This window comes from Salmo salar, chromosome ssa09 (genome assembly GCF_905237065.1).
Source record: "Salmo salar chromosome ssa09, Ssal_v3.1, whole genome shotgun sequence".
NCBI lineage: Eukaryota > Metazoa > Chordata > Actinopteri > Salmoniformes > Salmonidae > Salmo > Salmo salar.
The window spans coordinates 126882402-126904841 of record NC_059450.1 but is presented as its reverse complement, the minus strand read 5'-3'; the positions used below and the strand labels follow the sequence as shown (position 1 = coordinate 126904841).

The 22440-nt window shown below is 44.9% G+C and overlaps 1 protein-coding gene across 2 annotated transcripts; it reads left to right on the top strand.

Annotated features, from left to right (window-relative positions):
- The first annotated feature begins 324 nt into the window (after positions 1–324).
- Positions 325–19284, top strand: rsf1a (remodeling and spacing factor 1a). 2 transcript variants are annotated; one of them, XM_014214485.2, is made up of 17 exons: positions 325–761; positions 1900–1991; positions 2105–2197; positions 6748–6953; positions 7980–8152; positions 8307–9834; positions 10133–10256; positions 12554–12766; positions 12973–13077; positions 13148–13227; positions 13352–13400; positions 13499–13602; positions 15798–15865; positions 16415–16589; positions 16745–16968; positions 17112–17285; positions 17669–19284. In XM_014214485.2, exons 1-17 carry the CDS (start codon positions 608–610, stop codon positions 18178–18180), a joined length of 4074 nt encoding a protein of 1357 aa, XP_014069960.2. In that variant the 5' UTR covers positions 325–607; the 3' UTR covers positions 18181–19284. The 2 variants fall into 2 exon arrangements, with proteins under 2 accessions (XP_014069960.2, XP_014069959.2); XM_014214484.2 differs by having other exon boundaries at positions 326–761; positions 13496–13602.
- The last annotated feature ends 3156 nt before the right edge of the window (positions 19285–22440 follow it).

Sequence of the window (22440 nt, the reverse complement as noted above, 5' to 3'; positions counted from 1 at the left end):
TGTTGGAACGTTCCACACATTTTACCCACCCGTATTGACTTTATGAAGGCACTGTATGTAGAGTTGCCTACCCTCCCTCTAGCGTCTGTACACGCCCCCCTCCGTCAAATATTCTATCCAATCACACGCCGCATTTACACCGGTGGGGTGCGCAAGATCCGCATCCAACCAGTGCTGGTCCTCCTGTCTTTTTCCACAAATCACATTTGTATTTTACATAAACGGGTGACGTTACAGTGGACATTGCTGTGAATTTTGTATCCACTGACGTAATTCGCCAACTACCGTAGCTATGTGAAATAAAAAGACTAGCTATATTATGCAAGATGGTCGCAACGTTTTCACATATAGACTGTTGAGCACCTAAAATATGCCTGCTAGCTACATGACTCATTTTCCTACTAGGTCATGAAATGTTTCGTAATCATATGGGCCTAGATAATAAACAACAACAAGAACATTCTTGATGTTTGAAACTTGCGTCCCTGGGTGGGGGGGACTACCTGGTCACAGAGCCACCCACGATGCGATGTTGGCGCGCTGAATTCTGGGCTCTTTTCTGTCCTCCCAACTCCGTTCATTCTCATCCTACTCCCCGGCTGGAAAAATGGCTGCTTTAGCGGCAGCGCAGGGCTCAAACCCCGGTCTCTGCCCCAGTTTCGCAGTGGTCTGCTCGTTCCTGGAGCGCTACGGACAAGCCCTGGACCTCCCCGAACTCACGTTTCCGCAGATGGAGCGGTATCTCCGGGACACATCGACAGGTGGGAAGGGAGAGGAAGAGGGTCTCAGCATCCTCATCACTGACTTGCTAGCTAGCTGGGTGGTCAGGGGGAGCCAGTACAGCTAGCTGGCTGGGGGGGTTCCACACACACACACTGTGACATGTGCCTGGGTATAACTGGCTAACGTTACTGATTGATGTAGCTAGCTAGATGTACCGTTACTTAGCTATTTGATAAGTAGCTAACTAGCCATTCCTGCTTGAATTACCAAACCAGCTAGTTAGCTAGCTTCATTTTGTTAGCTAGCTAACGATCAGGTGTACTTTTCCATGCTTGCATGCCCATACTAGTGCAAGAAAAGTATCAAACTCAGCCCCAGTGTGTATGAGTAAATACTGTTTGAATAGAATCGATCTCGTATTGTGGCAAATCGTGTCGTAAACAGTTGTCAAAATAGTCCGATAATAACACGAACGTTACTTGGCAAGTACAGGGTGGCAGACTGTCAATGTCGCGCAGGCGCAATGCGTGATGTAGCCGAGCTAGCCAACTTCATGCTAAACCAAGCTAACGTTAGTTTTGCTGGTGGCTATCAATTCATTCAAATAAAATACCGCTGATTTCAAATTCCTCAGACTGTACATTTGCCACAGTTTCTAGCTATTTAAATCCTCTTTAGAGACAATGGTAGCCACTGAGGCTTTCTTGTCACGATTTAGCCAGCTAGCTATCTGGCTAGCAGTGTGTGGCGTACCTAGCTAGCTACTAACGTTACAGTATCTGTAGGAAATATGTTGTTACTAGCTAGCTAGTTAGTTAACTGTATGTAGACTGCCGTGATAACGTTGTAAGGTTTTTACACATTTCCTCCCTTGTTCACCAAACACAACGTCGTGTTTTTTATATAAATGCAAAAAAATGACAATGAATCACAGTTGTTGTTGATCTTACCTCCACCCGTGCCACTGTTAGATAGATCTTTGAGAATAATTCTAAGAAAGTGTGAATCAATGTCAATTACACAGACGGTCAGAATAAATGAAGGAGAATGTTGATTTTTTTTGTATTCCCACAGCTCATTGGGTGTTGTAATAGGTGTTTAGTGTTATACAAGCTGGTGTTATAACAAAATAATGCATTAACTAATGTATTATCTCTCTGTGTGTATCTCTCTCAGTTCCCAAACCACTGGTGGAGCTGCATGTCAAGCTCCTGAGGAAGCTTGGCAAGTCTGTGTCAGCAGACAAGTGGGAGAGGTACCTGGCTAAGGTGAGCTGTGTGTGTGTGTGTGTGTGTGTGTGTGTGTGTGTGTGTGTGTGTGTGTGTGTGTGTGTGTGTGTGTGTGTGTGTACACCTGTAATGACTGTATATTTATCACACAGGTATGCCAGGACATCAACAGTAGCTGGGCTTGGGAGCTGGAACACAAGGGCTACCAGGATTTGAGCATGGAGTGCAAAACCAGCATCCTCAAAGTAAGACACACACACACACACACACCTTGTGCAGACTATCACACTAGTCTACCTCTTTACATCTGCTGTGACATCTATTCTATGTATGAACAGTATATTGATAATATACAGTGCCTTCAGAAAGTATTCACACCCCTTGACTTTTTCCACATTTTGTTGTGTTACAGCCTGAATTTAAAATGTATTAAATGTAGACGTTGTGTCACTGATCTACGCACAATACCCCATAATGTCAAAGTGGAATAATGTTTTTAGAAATATTTACATATTTAATACAAAATTAAAAGCTGAAATATCTTGAGTCAATAAGTATTCAACCCCTTTGTATGGCAAGCCTAAATAACTTCAGTAGTACAAATGTGCTTAACAAGTCAGATAATAAGTTGCATGGACTAACTCTGTGTGCAATAATAGGGTTTAACATGATTTTTGAATGACTCATCTCTGTACCCCGCACATACAATTACCCGTAAGATCCCTCAGCCGAGCAGTGAATTTCAAGCACAGATACAACAACGAAACCGCGAAGAAGCGCACCTATTGGTAGATGGGTTAAAAAAACAAAAAACAGACATTAAATATCCCTTTGAGCATGGTGAAGCGATTAATTACACTTTGGATGGTGTATAAATACACCCAGTCACTACAAAGCTACATGCATCCTTCCTAACTCAGTTGACGGAGAGTATGGATACTGCTCAGGGATTTCACCATGAGGCCAATGGTGATTTTAAACCAGTTACAGAGTTAAATGGCTGTGATAGGAGAGAACTGAGGATGGATCAACAACATTGTAAACTCAGCAAAAAAAGACACTGCCCTTTTTCAGGACCCTGTCTTTCAAAGATAATTCGTAAAAATCCAAATAACTTCACAGATCTTCATTGTAAAGGGTTTAAACACTGTTTCCCATGCTTGTTCAATGAACCATAAGCAATTAATGAACATGCACCTGTGGAACGGCGTTAAGACACTAACAGCTTACAGACAATAGGCAATTAAGGTCACAATTATGAAAATTTAGGACACTAAAGAGGCCTTTCTACGGACTCTGAAAAACACCAAAAGAAAGATGCCCGGGGTCCCTGCTCATCTGCCTGAACGTGTCTTAGGCATGCTGCAAGGAGGCATGAGGCATGCATATGTGGCCAGGGCAATAAATTGCAATGTCCGTACTGTGAGACACCTAAGACAGCACTACAGGGATAAAGGATGGACAGCTGATGGTCCTCGCAGTGGCAGACCACGTGTAACAACACCTGCACATAATCGGTACATCCGAAAATCACACCTGCGGGACAGGCACAGGATGGCAACAACAACTGTCCTCAATAGGCTGAGAGAGGCTGGACTGAGGGCATGTAGGCCTGTTGTAAGGCAGGTCCTCACCAGACATCACCGGCAACAACGTCACCTATGGACACAAACCCACCGTCGCTGGACCAGACAGGACAGGCAAAAAATGCTCTTCGCGGACAAGTCGCGGTTTTGTCTCACCAGGGGTGATGGTCGGATTCGCGTTTATCGTCAAAGGAATGAGCGATACACCGAGGCCTGTACTCTGGAGCGGGATCGATTTGGAGGTGGAGGGTCCGTCATGAGCTTGTTGTTATTACAGGCAATCTCAACGCTGTGCGTTACAGGGAAGACTTCCTCCTCCCTCATGTGGTACCCTTCCTGCAGGCTCATCCTGACATGACCCTCCAGCATGACAATGCCACCAGCCATACTGCTCGTTCTGTGCGTGATTTCCTGCAAGACAGGAATGTCACTGTTCTGCCATGGCCAGCGAAGATCCCGGATCTCAATCCCATTGAGCACGTCTGGGACCTGTTGGATCGGAGGGTGAGGGCTAGGGCCATTCCCCCCAGAAATGTTTGGTGCCTTGGTGGAAGAGTGGGCTAACATCTCACAGCAAGAACTGGCAAATCTGGTGCAGTCCATGAGGAGGAGATGCACTGCAGTACTTAATAGAGGTCGACCGAATTATGATTTTTCAACGCCGATACCGATTTATTGGAGGACCAAAAAAAGCGGATACCGATTAATCGGCAGATTTTTTTATATTTATATATATATATTTGTAATAATGACAATTACAACAATACTGAATACTTATTTTAACTTAATATAATACATCAATAAAATCTATTTAGTCTCAAATAAATAATGAAACATGTTCAATTTGGTTTAAATAATGCAAAAACAAAGTGTTGGAGAAGAAAGTAAAAGTGCAATATGTGCCATGTAATAAAGCTAACGTTTAAGTTCCTTGCTCAGACCATATGAAAGCTGGTGGTTCCTTTTAACATGAGTCTTCAATATTCCCAGGTAAGAAGTTTTAGGTTGTAGTTATTATAGGACTATTTCTCTCTATACCATTTGTATTTCATATACCTTTGACTATTGGATGTTCTAATAGGTACTTTAGTATTGCCAGCCTAATCTCGGGAGTTGATAGGCTTGAAGTCATAAACAGCGCAATGCTTGAAGCAGAGCGAAGAGCTGCTGGCAAATGCAGGAAAGTGCTGTTTGAATGAATGCTTACGAGCCTGCTGCTGCCAACCACCGCTCAGTCAGACTGCTCTATCAAATCCTAGACTTAATTATAGTATAATAACACACAGAAATACGAACCTTAGTTTCCAGATTTTACCATATTAATGACCTATCATTTTGAAAACAAAACATTTATTCTTTCAGTGAAATATGGAACCGTTCCGTATTTTATGGCATCCCTAAGTCTAACTATTGCTGTTATATTGCACAACCATCAATATTATGTCATAATTATGTACAATTCTGGCAAATTAATTACGGTCTTTGTTAGGAAGAAATGGTCCTCACACAGTTGGCAACGAGTCAGGCGACCCAAACTGCTGCATATACCCTGACTCTGCTTGCACAGAATACAAGAGAAGTGACACAATTCCCCTAGTTAAAAGATATTCATGTTAGCAGGCAATATTAACTAAATATGTCGGATTAAAAAATATATACATGTGTATTGATTTTAAGAAAGGCATTGATGTTTATGGTTAGGTACACATTGGTGCAACGACAGTGCTTTTTTCGCGAATGCGCTTGTTAAATCACCCGTTTGGCGAAGTAGGCTGTGATTCAATGATAAATTAACAGGCACCGCATCGATTATATGCAACACAGGACAAGCTAGATAAACTAGTATATCATCAACCATTTGTAGTTAACTAGTGATTATGTTAAGATTGATTGTTTTTTATAAGTTTAATGCTAGCTAGCACCTTACCTTAGCTCCTTGCTGCACTCGCATAACAGGTAGTCAGCCTGCCACGCAGTCTCCTCGTGGAGTGCAATGTAATCAGCCAAAATCGGTGTCCAAAAATGCTGATTACCGATTGTTATGAAAACTTGAAATCGGCCCTAATTAATCGGCCATTCCGATTAATCGGTCGACCTCTAGTACTTAATGCAGCTGGTGGCCACACCAGATACTGACTGTTACTTTTGATTTTGACCCCCCCCCCCTCTGTTCAGGGACACATTATTCCATTTCTGTTAGTCACATGTCTGTGGAACTTGTTCAGTTTATGTCTCAGTTGTTGAATCTTGTTAGGTTCATACAAATATTTACACATGGTAAGTTTGCTGAAAATAAACGCAGATGACAGTGAGAGGACGTTTCTTTTTTTTGCTGAGTTTAGTTACTCCACAATACTAACCTAAATGACAGATTGAAAAGAAGGAAGCCTGTACAGAATAAAAAATATTACAAAACATGCATCCTGTTTGCAATAAGGCACTAAAATAATTCTGAAAAAAATGAGGCAAAGAAATTATATTTTTGTCCAGAATACAAAGCATTATGTTTGGCGCAAATCTAACACATCACTGTGTACACATCTTCATATTTTCAAGCATGGTGGTGGCTGCATCATGTTATGGGTATTCTTGTCATCGGCAAGGACGAGGGAGTTTTTTTTAAAATAAAAATAAACAGAATAGGGCTAAGCACAGGCAAAATCCTAGAGGGAAATCTGGTTGTCTGCTTTCGAACAGACACTGGGAGAGAAATCCACCTTTCAGCAGGACATTAACCTAAAACGCAAGGCCAATTATACACTGGAGTTACTTACCAAGATGACATTGAATATTCCTGAGTGGCCTAGTTACAGTTTTTACTTAAATCCGGCTTAAAATCTATGGCAAGACTTGAAAATGGCTGTCTAGCAATGATCAACAACCAACTTGACAGACCTTGAAGAATTTAAAAAAGAAAAAATGGGCAAATATTATACATTCCAGGTTTACAAAGCTCTTCGAGACTAACCCAGAAAGACCCACAACTGTAATTGCTGCTGAAGGTGATTCTTAACATATATTTGTTTTCCATTAATCATTTTCTCTTATTTCTTTCACTTTGAAATTAGAGTATTTTGTGTGGATTTTTGACAAATAATGACAATGAAATGTGGAAAAAGTACATTTAAAGGGGTGTGATTCTTTCTGAAGGCACTGTACTGTTTTCTTCTCTCTTTCTGACCCTAACCCTCTCGTTTCTCTGACGCCAGTACCTGTGTGAGATCCAGTTTGATGACAACCTAAAGTTCAAGACGTTGGTGAACGAGGAGGAGGCGGAGGCAATGAGGCTGCAGCCCTTGGGCAGAGACAGACAGGGCCTCATGTACTGGCTGCAGACTGACACCCAACACAACATTCGCCTGTACACAGAGGAACAGGACGACTGGGACGGATCCACCTGGAGATGTATCGTCAGGTAATGATGGATGGATGCATATATTTTTTGCAACCCTAGTTGGAGCATCTGAGAAGAGAGAAAGGGTATATGTACAGTGCTGTGAAAAAGTATTTGCTCCCTTACTAATTTTCTCTACTTTTGCATATTTTTGATACTGAATGTTATCATATCTTCAACGTAAACCTTATATTAGATAAAGGGAACCTGAGTGAACAAATAACACAACAATTACATATTTCATTAAAAAAGTAATTGCCACTGGTTGTGGCACCTTTAACTGCAATGACTCCAACCAAACGCTTCCTGTAGTTGTTGATCAGTCTCTCACGTTGCTGTAGAGGAATTTTGGACCATTCTTCCATGCTTTAACTCTGCAACATTTGTGGATTTTCAAGCATGAACTGCTCATTTCAAGTCCTTCCACAACATCTCAGTTGGGATTAGGTCTGGACTTTGACTAGGCCATTCCAAAACGTCTGTGAGCTAAAGAGCAGCAGTGTCATGCAGCAAGACAATGGTCCAAAACACACAATCAGTCTACATGAAAATGGTTAAAAAGCAACCCATTTTAAGTTTTGGTATGGCCTAGTCAAAGTCCAGACCTAATCCCAATTGAGATGTTGTGGAAGGACTTGAAACGAGCAGTTCATGCTTGAAAATCCACAAATGTTGCAGAGTTAAAGCAAGAGTGGACCAAAATTCCTCCACAACGATGTGAGAGACTGATCAACAACTACAGGAAGCATTTGGTTGCAGTCATTGCAGCTGAAGGTGGAACAACCAGTTATTGAGTGTAAGGGGGCAATTACTTTTTCAGACAGTGGAATTGGGTGTTGCATAACTTTGTCACTTACATAAATAAAATAAGTATACATTTTTTTGGTGGTTATTTGTAAACTCAGGTTCCCTTTATCTAATATTAGGTTTTGATTAAAGATCTGATAACGCTCATTATCAAAGAATATGCAAAAATAGAGAAAATCAGAAAGGGGGCAAATACTTTTTTACTGCACTGTATGTTCAGAATGTTCTGTTTGTCCTCAGAACCCGGAACGACTTGGCCGATGCTCTGGACCTCCTGAAGACTCAGCTGGACCCAGAACACAAGGAGAAAGAGGAGGGAGAGACGGAGAGAGAGAAAGAGATGGACAGAGAGAAGGAGGGAGGATCCAACTTTGCCAAACCTGTGGGGAGGGGGAGAAGACACACAGAGGAGGGTAAGGGTTCTGTTGTTACTAGTAATATGATGGTGTAGTTACTAGTATTATGATTGTGTTGTTAAAACTGACATATTATAATTGTGCTATTATAAATGAATGTTGGAACCAGAGCTGCAATATAACATGTCAACATCTGGGATGATTTTTCAAGGCGAAGCTAGAGGAGAGGTAAAGGAGGAGGAAGAGGAGAAGGCAAGACAGAAGAGGAAGGCTGAGGAAGACAAGAACAAGAGTAAAGAGAGGGAGAAGAAGGAGGAAGAGGAGGATAAGCGAGAAAAGAGTAGATCATCTACCTACCCAGAATCCACTAGTACGGATGACAACATGGCATCGTTAGCAGAGAAGGAAAACCCAACCAAGCCTGAACCGTTATTCTCAGTGAAAGAGGAAAACATTGCAGTTGAGATGAAGGAAGAAAAGGAAATGAAAAAATGTGATGAGAAAGAAGAGGGAGAGACACAGAGTGTGAGGAAGGAGGAGAAGTCAGAAGTGATTGACAACAGAGTGAGCACCATCACTGCGCTCGTCAAAGAGGAGACCCAAACGCTTAACAACTCCCCTAGCAATGCTGTCTCCGTCGTCATGGCGCCCGTCTCGGCAACGACAAAACAGGAAGTTCCTCCTGTGAAGGAGGAAGCGGAGCGGGCCCTGAGGACCGACCAGCAGGCTAAGATACCACTGAAGAAGAGAGAGCTCTTTGGCGCTAACCGTCACCATAGCAACACACATCACAACAATGACATGCACAGCAACCAACACAACAACAACAGCCATAGCAGCAGTACTAGCAGTAGCATCATCGTCCGTAACCCTTCAGTAACACATACCAAGGAGGAGCAGCTGGGGAGGCAGTCAGCGCCACCAGGGGGCCTAGCTGTCCCACTGCCAGAGGAGCTGACCAATGGGGGGGCTCCCCTAAACGGGGTTGGAGGGCTCACAGGGGGTATAGGTCATGTGGGGGTCATCTGCAGGTCGGCCTCGCAGCAACAAGATGGCGGATCATTCTGTACGGACAGAACCAGACCAGGGGCAGAGGAGGGGGCGGATAGGGCCAGAGCTCCAGACAAGGAGAGGAGCAGGCAGTCAGTCCTGGTGAGGAAGAGTCCTGGCTGGGGAGAGACTGGAGCCCCAACACCCCTGCAGCCTAGAGGACAGGAGAGACAGGCAGGAGGAGAGGAGAGGGAAAGGAAGGAGAAAGGACAGAGATTGAGGGAGAGGTTAGGAGAGGATGGAAGAGAGAAAGCGAGGGAGAGGTTAGATGGAGACCTGTCTGGAGAGAGGGATGACAACCCAAAAGAAAAAGAAGAGAAAGACAAAAATACCACCCTCCATATGGAGAAAAGCGAGGGATGCCATGGAACAGAGGAAGAGGAGAAGAACAGTACCTCAGGAGAGAAGGAGCAGGAGCCAGAGAGCAGCCAGACTGTAGAAGGACAGAGGGACCAGGGAGAGGCCCTCAGCACAGACACACCAGCCCATGCTGGGGTGAGGGGAGCTGGGCATGGAGCAGCAGACCGGCCGGGTCCCCTTGAGGCCTCCTCTGAGCTGCAGAAAGAAGGGATCAGGCTGAAGATAAAGATCCCTCCCAACCAGAGGATAGAGAACGTGAGAGAAGAGGAGGAGAAGGGGGAGGAGCAGGGAGATGGGAGGTCTCTGCGGAGATCGGCACGGATCTGCAGGTAAGGTCCATGATAGAATCTCTTCCCATCACAATGTCTCAATGATTATTACCATAACATAACTTCTTTCATCACAACAACTGAGGTGACAATTTATCATGTAGAGCTGAACAACAGATAGAATATTCTGCTGTAATATCACGCACTCACTCTTCGCCGTCGTGCCTGCTAGCTTATAGGGCAGCAACAAAGGCTCTCCACGTCTTTGGCCATCTTCTCCAACTGTGCCCCAGCTCTGCTGGTGGTGTTTGGAGTGGTCTCTATTGTTAGATATTTTACTGATCAACCCTACCTACAGACCCAGCCCAAACAAGGTGAAGAGCCAAGACGCACCCCCAGGAGTGAGGATGGAAGAAGAGGAGAAGACTGCTCAATGGCAAAAGAAGAAAGCAAACCCTGAGGGACAAAGCAGGACTGTAAAGGTAACTACTCTGTTTTAAAAGTAAATTTACAAATTTATAAGTCAAATCAAATTTATTTATAAAGCACTTCTTACATCAGCTATCTCAAAGTGCTGTACAGAAACCCAGCCTAAAACCCCAAACAGCAAGCAATGCAGGTGTAGAAGCACGGTGGGTAGGAAAAACTCCCTAGAAAGGCCAGAACCTAGGAAGAAACCTAGAGAGGAACCAGGCTATGAGGGGTGGCCAGTCCTCTTCTGGCTGTGCCGGGTGGAGATTATAACAGAACATGGCCAAGATGTTCAAATGTTCATAGATGACCAGCAGGGTCAAATAATAATCACAGTGGTTGTCAAGGGTGCAACAGGTCAGCACCTCAGGAGGAAATGTCAGTTGGCTTTTCATAGCCGATCATTCAGAGTATCTCTACCGCTCCTGCTGTCTCTAGAGAGTTTAAAACAGCAGGTCTGGGACAGGTAGCACGTCCGGTGAACAGGTCAGGGTTCCATAGCCACAGGCAGAACAGTTGAAACTGGAGCAGCAGCACGGCCAGGTGGACTGGGGACAGCAAGGAGTCATCAGGCCAGGTAGTCCTGAGGCATGGTCCTAGGGCTCAGGTCCTCCGAGAGAAGGAAAGAGAGAGATAATTAGAGAGAGCATACTTAAATTCACACAGGACACCGGATAAGACAGAAGAAATACTCTAGATATTACAGACTGACCCTAGCCCCCCAACACATAAACTACTGCAGCATAAATACTGGAGGCTGAGACAGGAGGGGTCGGGAGACGATACCCCCGGACAGGGCCAAACAGACAGGATGTAACCCCACCCACTTTGCCAAAGCACAGTCCCCACACCACTAGAGGGATATCTTCAACCACCAATTTACCATCCTGAGACAAGGTTGAGTATAGCCCACAAAGATCTCTGCCACGGCACAACCCAAGGGGGGGCGCCAACCCAGACAGGAAGATCTCATCAGTGACTAAAATCCACTCAAGTGACGCACCCCTCCTAGGGACGGCATGGAAGAGCACCAGTAAGCCAGTGACTCAGCCCCTGTAATAGGGTTAGAGGCAGAGAATCCCAGTGGAGAGGGGAACCGGCCAGGCAGAGACAGCAAGGGCGGTTCGTTGCTCCAGTGCCTTTCTGTTCACCTTCACACTCCTGGGCCAGACTACACTCAATCATAGGACCTACTGAAGAGATGAGTCTTCAATAAAGACTTAAAGGTTGAGACCGAGTCTGCGTCTCTCAAATGGGTAGGCAGACCATTCCATAAAAATGGAGCTCTATAAGAGAAAGCCCTGCCTCCAGCGCTTTGCTTTGAAATTCTAGGGACAGTTAGGAGGCCTGCGTCTTGTGACCGTAGCGTACGTGTAGGTATGTACGGCAGGACCAAATCGGAAAGATAGGTAGGAGCAAGCCCATGTAATGCTTTGTAGGTTAGCAGTAAAACCTTGAAATCAGCCCTTGCCTTAACAGGAAGCCAGTGTAGGGAGGCTAGCACTGGAGTAATATGATCATTTTTTTTTGTTCAAATCAAGATTCTAGCAGCCGTGTTTAGCACTAACTGAAGGTTATTTAGTGCTTTATCCAGGTAGCCGGAAAGTAGAGCATTGAGGTAGTCTAACCTAGAAGTGACAAAAGCATGGATACATTTTTCTGCATCATTTTTGGACAGAAAGTTTCTGATTTTTGCAATGTTACGTAGATGGAAAAAAGCTGTCCTTGAAACAGTCTTGATATGTTCGTCAAAAGAGAGATCAGGGTCCAGAGTAACGCCGAGGTCCTTTACAGTTTTATTTGAGACGACTGTACAACCATCAAGATTAATTGTCAGATTCAACAGAAGATCTCTTTGTTTCTTGGGACCAAGAACAAGCATCTCTGTTTTGTTCGAGTTTAAAAGTAGAACATTTTCAGCCATCCACTTCCTTATATCTGAAACACAGGCTTCCTGCGAGGGCAATTTTGGGGCTTCACCATGTTTCATCGAAATGTACAGCTGTGTGTCATCCTTATAGCAGTGAAAGTTAACATTATGTTTCCGAATGATATCACCAAGAGGTAAAATATATAGTGAAAACAATAGTGGTCCTAAAACGGAACCTTGAGGAACACCGAAATTTACAGTTGATTTGTCAGAGGACAAACCATCCACAGAGACAAGTTGATATCTTTCCGACAGATAAGATGTAAGTGATGTGTAAGGCTTTGTATGAATATCAAAATGATCATAGTCAAGAAAATGTTGTTTATCAATGTGATTGATTGTAGCCGTTTGTGCGTTTGTTTGTGCCTGTGTCTACAGAGCAGACGAAGACAACGAGGCGCCCGCTGGTCAAACACTCGATCGAAGAGATGCAAACCAAACGAGGGAGGAGAGGAGGGGGAGGAGAGAGGGAGGAAGGAGGAGAGAGGGAGGGAGGGAAGTATTTGTGACTCAGATGACTCTAACCAATCAGAGGAGATGCCTAATGAAGATCCCTGCAGCCACTGTGGACTCCCCAACCACCCTGAACTGGTGAGATGTGTGTGTGGAGGAGATTGTTTTTTCTTTGTCTCTGCATCTGAATGACTTATGGTATATTGTGTGTGCTTTACTGTGAAGCCAACTGTTTCCCTTCTGCAGATCACTATCTATTCTTGATTTCATGAGTTTATTTACACCCAGCACCTGAATGTACGTACACTCTGTTTGAAACCAACTTGTGTGTTTCTCTGCTGCAGATCCTGCTGTGTGATTCATGTGATAGTGGTTACCACACCGCCTGTCTCAGACCCCCTCTCATGGTCATACCTGAGGGAGAATGGTTCTGCCCGCCCTGCCAACACGTAAGTGAGAGAGTGTGTGTGTGTGTTTGTCTGTGCGTGCGTGTTTTAACACTGTCCCTGGTCTATGTAGAAACTGCTGTGTGACAGACTAGAGGAGCAGCTGCAAAATCTGGATTGCGCTCTGAAGAAAAGAGACCGAGCTGAGAGGAGGTAACACACAGACCACACACAGTCTCACACGTTACACGCAGTCTCACTCACACACTGTCACACACACACACACACCTAACACACTGAAATGGTTGTGGAATTCCTGTGTGTTTTGTCTCTGTAGGAGGGAGCGTCTGGTGTATGTGGGAATCAGTGTGGAGAACATCATTCCTGTAAGCCTAATTGTGTGTGTGTACTATCAGGCAAAATTAGTCTAGAAGGCCAAATAAATTATCATAATCTGAAATTGTGTGTTATGTGTTTCTAGCAGGAAGGGGAGGAAGAAGAGGAGAAACTGGTGAAAAAGAAAGATGCAAAAAATACCAAAAACCTGGGAAGGAGGTCTACCAGAACCCGGAAGTGTATCAGCTACAGGTGTGTGTGTGTGAGAAAGAGAAGTGACAGCACAGCTCAAATAAAATGGATGAGTCACATGTTGTCATGGTGACACTCCCGTCTCATAGTGTGCTTGTGTGCCAGGGTTTCTGGAATTGCCGGCTTTTGGCAGAGGAAAAATAAATAAAATAAAGCCGCTAAATAAAATTGTTACCTGCCAATTGAACGGGAGAAAAAACAATCCCATTGAAATTTAGTTTAATTCATTGATGGAAATATCAGTTGCTGTAAATGCATTTGACCGTCATGCTTATCGGTCTATAGGTTTATTTGCTAAATTTAGTGAAATTAAATTGGGTCGTGTGTATTTTCGTTAGTCGTCATGTGTTTATTTATCACACAGCATACAGAGCCTATTATGAGCGGCATGTCACTTGTCAAACTTGTTGCTGCTAGAGTGAAACATGTCAGTGCGCAACAATTCTAAATGCAGTTGTGTGTTAAAAACAGTTTTGTTGGCCACGATTTATAAAGAGCTACTATTTGTTTTTTTTTCTCAACTGGTAATTGAAGCGCTGCCTCCCATTCGCCATTCAAGTGCATGGGCATGGTAGGCAGGCTAAGAGCATGTCACCCACTACTTTGCAATGTGAGCTGGAGGCAGTATGCATTTTGAAAACATATACTTCATTGTTTGAAACCTGAATGTTTTACTGTATATTATGAGGCATGTCTTACCTTGCTTCAAAGTAGCCTAGGCAAAATCACACTATAGAAACGTGGAGGCAATTATTTTATAAAGACTTCCTCATATGCCATTGAATGCCACAATCCTAGTCATTTTAGTGTCCCATCCTAGTTGCCTCTTCAGATTCCCCTTCATTCGAAGTTTCTAACAGAGATGTTCATCTCTGTCACATATGAAACTGCTCACACCAGGTGCGCTGTATAGAATGCCTTTTTCCTACGAATTGCATTTTGGCAAATGTTTGAAAATGATGTTTTATTGGCTGCTTAATTGAGCACTGTTGGTGGACGCCCTAATGGGTTACGCACCCAAAGCATATGGGTCTGGTAAATTTCTCAAATGGCCGGTAAATTAAAATCTTCTCGGTCACGTTGTCCCAATGATTGTATATATGAATGGACAAAGCCATCAATCACATGACATCATTCATTCCTATGTGAAGACTCCATAGCGCATTGAAACCAAGTGAAGTCAGTTAAGATGGCGTCTCATGGAGACATGCGCAGTTTGAGCTAGAGATCTTCACAGATTCCCCTGTGCCCGAATACCCGAGACCCGATCCGGCACCTGAGCAAGTCCGGATCCAGAATTATAAATAATATCATGGGTCTGAGTCGGATCTGATATGATAGTCATGGGTCTCGGGTATGTGTAATTTTAACTGACTTGTCCGGAAGGGCACGTTCATATCCGAACGCAACTGCTGCAGTAGAGAGAAATTATATCATTGATGCTGCTGCTCTTGCTTTTCACAATAGTGGAGCATGGCGTGTGTAGCTTGTTAATGGCCCATCATAAGTCATCAGAGCGGCAATATACTACAGGCTACAGTCATAGCTCCTTCCTCCGTGTGTGGCAAAAGTTAGGAGATATCTAAAATGAATTAAAAGTTAAAGGAGAAGGATAGGCTACCCTGACCAAGAGCCAATAGAGCCAACATATTCTTAACCGCTAGGCTACCTGCCACCCATAGTCTACTATAGCGTGAGTCGGCTTGGTTGGTTGCTGTCTCTCCCTCCCTCCTAGAGTGGCACCTCTTTCCCTCTTAAGCTTTATCAGCACCGGTTAATAATGTAGCTTAAAACATTTATTTTCTGCTGCTCTCCTCACTCAGACCGGGTCTGGATCCAACCAGGTCTTTACGGAATGGGTCTAGTTGTCCTTGGGTCTGTACAGAATGGGTCTTTATATTAAAACATTTATTTATGCGTATCAGGTACAGGCTATGGCTCTGAGGCAACTCAGGGCTGGGGAGGGGGATGACTTCAACTGCTGAGGGCTTACTATAAGTACACAATGTACTGTGTAGGCTGGATAATATTAACAGTATTAACTGTCTGTTTGTAAATCAACTGCCCCCTCTCTCTTCAATGAGAGGGGGCAGTCGTTCTCCACTGTGTGTCCGGCTCCACGTTTTCCTAGGACTGACTAGGAAAACGTAAACCCTGGTGTGTGTGTGTGTGTGTGGTGTCTGCGTGTGTTCCAGGTTTGATGACTTTGATGACGCCATTGATGAAGCGATAGAGGAAGACGTCAGGGATGAGGATGGAGGAGGTGAGAAATAGAGTGTGTGTAGACTGAGAACTGAATGGCTGTCTCAAATGGCACCGTATTCTCTATATCAGGGATCATCAACTAGATTCAGCTGTGGGCTGATTTTTTTTCTTAAGCGGATGGTCGGGGGGCCGGAACATAATTACTAATAATTTGTTGATTACAAATTAACCGCAAGAAGCCCAAACGGATATAATATTTGACTAAAACGTAATCATTTCAAACCTTTCTTACATTTGTATACGATCACTTGTCTCTCTATTATGCGTGAGAATAATTGGGAACAGATTTTTTTTGGGGGGGGGGGCAAATCAAATTTGGCCCGCAGGATGCCAGTTTGGGAACCCTATCCTATATAGCGCACTACTTTTGACCAGAGCCCTAAGGGTCCTGGTCAAGAGTAGTGCACTATTTAAAGTGAATATGGTGTCATTTTGGATGCATTCAATATGAGGAACAAGATGCAAACAAGAGGGTTTAGATGACAGAATAGTGGCCTGCCTGTGTTCCTGTTGTTGTGAGTGTGTAACCCTGTGGTCCTGTGTGTAGAGGTGGGGCGGGGTAAGGACATGGCCACCATCCTATCGGAGGAGGGGAAGGAGAAACGAGGACCAACCACAGCTCAGGCCCCTCCCACCAGGAGCAGGAAGAGGCGGAGACTCAACGACCTGGAGAGCGACAGCACGGCTGCAGAGAGCGAGGAGGAGTTTCAGCTCAGCGCCAGGTGTGTTTGTGCCTGACTGGCCTTAAGTCAGTCCTAGTAATTCTGTGGATATGTGTATGGGTGGGTGCTACTCATTGGAGCTACACCCCATATTGTAAAGTAATATTTAGTTTGAGCACTATAAATGCAAACTTTTAACGTGTGTGTGTGTGTAGTACGGAGGAGGAGGAGTTTGTAGCGTCAGGTGATGAGGAAGCAGCCAGTGATGTGGACAGCTTTGCCAGCGACCCGGGCTTCGTAAACCAGTCCACACGTGCACAGAGACGGGCACCTAAACAGAGAACCTCCAGGACCGCAGCAAAGTGCAAGAAACGCCCATGCAGACGGAGGAGAGGATGGGGGGAGGAGGAGAGTGAAGAGGAGGAAGAAGAGGAGATGGGTGAGTAAGGCTTGGAATATGAGTTGGGAAAAGATGACACAGAAATCCAGAGGTTTGGTGCTGGATGTTAAAGAACATGTTCAGTTGAAAGTAAAACAACTCTCCCCCTCTCTCTCTGCTTCTCTCTCTCGCTCTCTTTGTAGAGACCAGTGATTTGAGTGACAGCGATGGGGACAGGAAGAGGTGTGGTTTAAGGAGGGGCCGGAAGCGGGAGGTGAACTACCGCGAGACGTCAGAATCCGAGTGTTCCCAGGCAACCACCAATAAGGACAAGGCCAAACCCCGCCGCCGTCGTCTCTCCAGCTCAAACAGCGATGGTCAGTTACTATGGTTACCATCCCTGCCCCCAATTAGGGAAGTCCATGTGGAACTTGACAGACTGTCATTTAGTCAATGTAAACAACTCATAACCAACCCGCATTCAGACACTAGCGGAAAAAAACGCTTCTACAAGTGAAAGCGTGCCGATAACTTTCCACCCCTCCCCCTCCTAAATTTAAACCAATCTAAACCGACCACTGTCCCTAAACCAACATTTTCTGGTTGGCTGGATGAAGCGGGAAACACGTCACCAGACGCAGAGAAAATAGAGCCATCGATTCCATTGCACCGGGCAAAGGAACGTTTTTGCCGCTAGTGTCTGAATGCGGGGTTAACTCCTGCTGCTGTATGAATCCGCCGCTCGCTCCCTCTATTTCAGAATCCTCCCATTCGAGAGAGTCTGAGGAGGAAGAGAAGAGAATGAGGGGAAAGAGGCAGAAAGAAGAGGTGGAGGAGAGTAGAACAAGGGGAAAGAAGAGGAGAGGAGAGAAGATGGGCAGAGGGAAGCGGAGGGAGGTGTTGATAGAACAGCGGAGGAAACGTCTAGCTCTGCTGAAGAAAAGAAGACCCTCCACTAAAGATGATGAGGATGATAACGATGAAGGGGAATCGGAGTCGTCATCCGAGGAAGATCGTCCTATCCGCAAACGACTTAACCGCATCGACTCTGATGAAGAGGAGGAGAAAGAGGGGGAAAATGAGGACGAGGAAGAAGAGGAGAAGAAGCTGAGAAAGCCATCGTCAAAAGACAAGGAATCAAACAGCCCTAATGGACAGCAGGCCTCTAGAGGCTCAACACAGCCTGGGTCTGAGAGTGCAGCCTTACCCAGAGCCAGAGCTGGGCAGAACAGGTCTAACAGCCCCCAACCTCCTGACCAGTCAGACGCATGATGACATACAGACTGTTACTTTTAGTTATATTTTGTTTTACTTTCTTGCCTTTCACCAACAACCTTTCAACTGGATCTCTCATTACCTCATCCCTCCTTCCCTTTCTCCTTTCCCTCCTCCTCCCTTCCTCTAAACAGGATGAATAACTACTGGACCAAACGCACTAGCGCCATCCAACACACAACACAATACACAGCCAGAGGGTGAAGGACTGTCCTGAGCACCAGACAGACACCCTCCTTAGCTGTTTTCCAGCTGTTCTGGACTGTACATAGATACTCTCTCTGCTCGGCTGCTGATCCTGTAAAATACTAGATGTTCCCTTCTCTGTCTCCCTCTAAAATAGTGTTCTATATACCATGAAGGAGAGAGCGAATGGACTGGAGCGTTTAATTATCCCATAAAATAGTGTGAGTTGGATGTTTTAAACCAATGGAAGAGCTGCTCCTGTTGCTCTGCTGTGAACCAGGAAGATAACTACCAGAAAGAGATTCATACAGGCTGATTCATCTCAAATGACACTTTGCAGATTTGACCACAGTTACAACTACAGTGGGGGCTGGCAGATGAACACTGGCAAACTATCTAACTAGCTATGTTCAGTAAATCAATTCACTGTTGGCTTTTATGTGTTAGTTGAAGTGTTCCTTCTCTCACTCAGTGAGGACTGAATAATTTATCTACAGTAGTCTACTACTCTCCAGTCCAGTCTATACATTCTACAACCTAGTACTATTTGAGAAGATGGGGTCATATAAGTCAGAAAAAGGACTGAAACAGGGAGGGACTACCTGAACTTGCAAAATGTTTTGCTGCTGTGTGCCCTAATGAATATGGCCCCAGATGTGAATGCTGTATCTGGTCCTCAGTCCACTGTCTGTTCTGTTTTCATCCTCAGAGTTCCATCTGAACCTCTTGTAGATTCTATCATTCCAGCTCACTGTTCTTATGTTTTCTCCCCCCCAAAATATCAAATATTTTGAAATGTTCAGTCTGAAAAAAAGAAATCACCCTGTTATTCATCCACAGTGTATGTACAGTATGTTTATAGTTGATGCTGTAACATAGGTGTTTTATAAGTTATTAAAAACCAATATTCAAGCATCTCACAAATGCACCTTGTCATCTGCTTTTGAAATCTTTTACTATACAAATGGTGGTTTTATTTGGCCCCCCAATCAGTTCGAAGTGACTTTAATTTTGGAAATCTGTTCCCATGTATCGTATACAAATGTAAGCAAGGTTTGAAATAGTTTTGTCATTGTTTGAGTCAAATATTATATCTGTTTGGGCTTCTTGCGGTCTACAAATTATTTGTGATTATGTTCTACTTGATTTTTACATTTGAAGTCATTTAGCAGATGCTCTTATCCAGAGCAACTTAACCCCACTTGCTCCTGTTAAGTGCCTTGCTCAAGGGAACATCAACAAATATTTCACCTAGTCGGCTTGGGGATTCTAATCAGCGACCTTTCGGTTTTTAAAACATTTTACTGATAATGCCGTATCAGATAAAGACTACAGTGTAAACAGTGCATTTGGAAAGTATTCAGACCCCTTGACCTTTTCCACATTTTGTTACGTTACAGCCTTATTCTAAAATGTATTGTTTTTCTTCCTCATCAATCTACATGCAATAATACTCAATGACAAAGCAAAAACAGGTTTAGAATATTTTGCAAATGTATAAAAAATTAAACAGTACTTTGTTGAAGCACCTTTGGCACTCGAGTTGTCTTGGGTATGACTTTACATTTACATTTACGTAATTTAACAGACGCTCTTATCCAGAGCAACTTACAAATTGGTGCATTCACCTTATGATATCCAGTGGAACAACCACTTTACAATAGTACATCTATATATTTTTGGGGGTGGGGGGGGGGTTAGAAGGATTACTTAATCCTATCCCAGGAATTCCTTTAAAGAGGTGGGGTTTCAGGTGTCTCCGGAAGGTGGTGATTGACTCCGCTGTCCTGGCGTCGTGAGGGAGCTTGTTCCACCGTTGGGGTGCCAGAGCAGCGAACAGTTTTGACTGGGCTGAGCGGGAACTGTGCTTCTGCAGAGGTAGGGAGGCGAGCAGGCCAGAGGTGGATGAACGCAGTGCCCTTCTTTGGGTGTAGGGACTGATCAGAGCCTGAAGGTACGGAGGTGCCGTTCCCCTCACAGCTCCGTAGGCAAGCACCATGGTCTCGTAGTAGATGCGAGCTTCAACTGGAAGCCAGTGGAGTGTGCGGAGGAGCAGGGTGACGTGAGAGAACTTGGGAAGGTTGAACACCAGATGGGCTGCGGCGTTCTGGATGAGTTGTAGGGGTTTAATGGCACAGGCAGGGAGCCCCGCCAACAACGAGTTGCAGTAATCCAGACGAGAGATGACAAGTGCCTGGATTAGGACCTGCGCCGCTTCCTGTGTGAGGCAGGGTCGTACTCTGCGAATGTTGTAGAGCATGAACCTACAGGATCGGGTCACCGCCTTGATGTTAGCGGAGAACGACAGGGTGTTGTCCAGGGTCACGCGAGGCTCTTAGCACTCTGGAAGGAGGACACAATGGAGTTGTCAACCGTGATGGCGAGATCATGGAACGGGCAGTCCTTCCCCGGGAGGAAGAGCAGCTCCGTCTTGCCGAGGTTCAGCTTGAGGTGGTGATCCGTCATCCACACTGATATGTCTGCCAGACATGCAGAGATGCAATTCGCCACCTGGTTATCAGAAGGGGGAAAGGAGAAGATTAATTGTGTGTCGTCTGCGTAGCAATGATAGGAGAGACCATGTGAGGATATGACAGAGCCAAGTGACTTGGTGTATAGCGAGAATAGGAGAGGGCCTAGAACTGAGCCCTGGGGGACACCAGTGGTGAGAGCACGTGGTGCGGAGATGGATTCTCGCCATGCCACCTGGTAGGAGCGACCTGTCAGGTAGGACGCAATCCAAGAGTGAGCCGCGCCAGAGATGCCCAACTCGGAGAGGGTGGAGAGGAGGATCCGATGGTTCACAGTATCAAAGGCAGCAGATAGGTCTAGAAGGATGAGAGCAGAGGAGAGAGAGTTAGCTTTAGCAGTGCGGCGAGCCTCCGTGACACAGAGTTACAAGCTTAGCACACCTGTATTTGGGGAGTTTCTCCCATTTTTTGCAGATCCTCTCAAGCTCTGTCAGGTTGGATGGGGAGTGTTGCTGCACAGCTATTTTCAGGTCTCTCCAGAGATGTTAGATCGGGTTCAAGTCCGGGCTCTGGCTGGGCCACTCAAGGACATTGAGACTTGCCCGAAGCCACTCCTGTGTTGTCTTGGCTATGTGCTTAGTGTCGTTGTCCTGTTGGAAGGTGAACCTTCGCCCCCAGTCTAAGGTCCTGAGCGGTCTGGAGCAGGTTTTCATCAAGAATGTCTGTACTTTGCTCCCTTCATCTTTCACTCCATCCTGACTAGTCTCCCAGTCCCTGCTGCTGAAAAACATCTCCACAGCCTGTTGCTGCCACCACCATGCTTCACTGTAGGGATGGTGCCAGGTTTCCTCCAGACGTGACTCTTGGTGTTAAGGCCAAAGAGTTCAAGCTTGGTTTCATCAGACCAGAGAATCTTCTTTCTCATGGTCTGAGAGTTCTTTAGGTGCCTTTTGGCAAACTCTACTATAAAGGCCTGATTGGTGGAGAGCTGCAGAGATGGTTGTCCTTCTGGAAGGTTCACCCATCTCCACAGAGGAACTCTGGTGCATATTTAAGTTAATATGCACCAGAGCAAAGTATAGAACCCAGTAAACTCAGACAGTACCACTACCTATGGCCATGGTAACCGCAACACAGTCCTGCCAGACCACTGAGACAACCACTCCTCAACTGTAGATCTGGACACAAAAGAAAGCTGAAGAGATCTTCAACCAGGAAGATGAAGGCACTTATATTCACTATGTAGTGCGTTACTTTTGACCAGAGCCCTACTATAGGGAATAGAATGCCATTTTGGGGCACATACAAAGACTTAGGTTGAGCCGAGGAGATGGCAGCGGGCCTGCTGGACTCCTGATAGCCTATATACAGTGCATTCGGAAAGTATTTACTTTTTCCACATTGTTACGTTACAGCCTTATTCTAAAATGGATTACATACATTTTTTCCCTCAATCTACACACAATACCCAATAACGACAAAGCAAAACCAGGTTTTTAAAAATGTTTGCATAAGTATTCAGACCCTTTGCTATGAGACTCAATTGAGCTCAGGTCCTGTTTCCATTGAAATACCCTTGAGATGTTTCTACAACTTGATT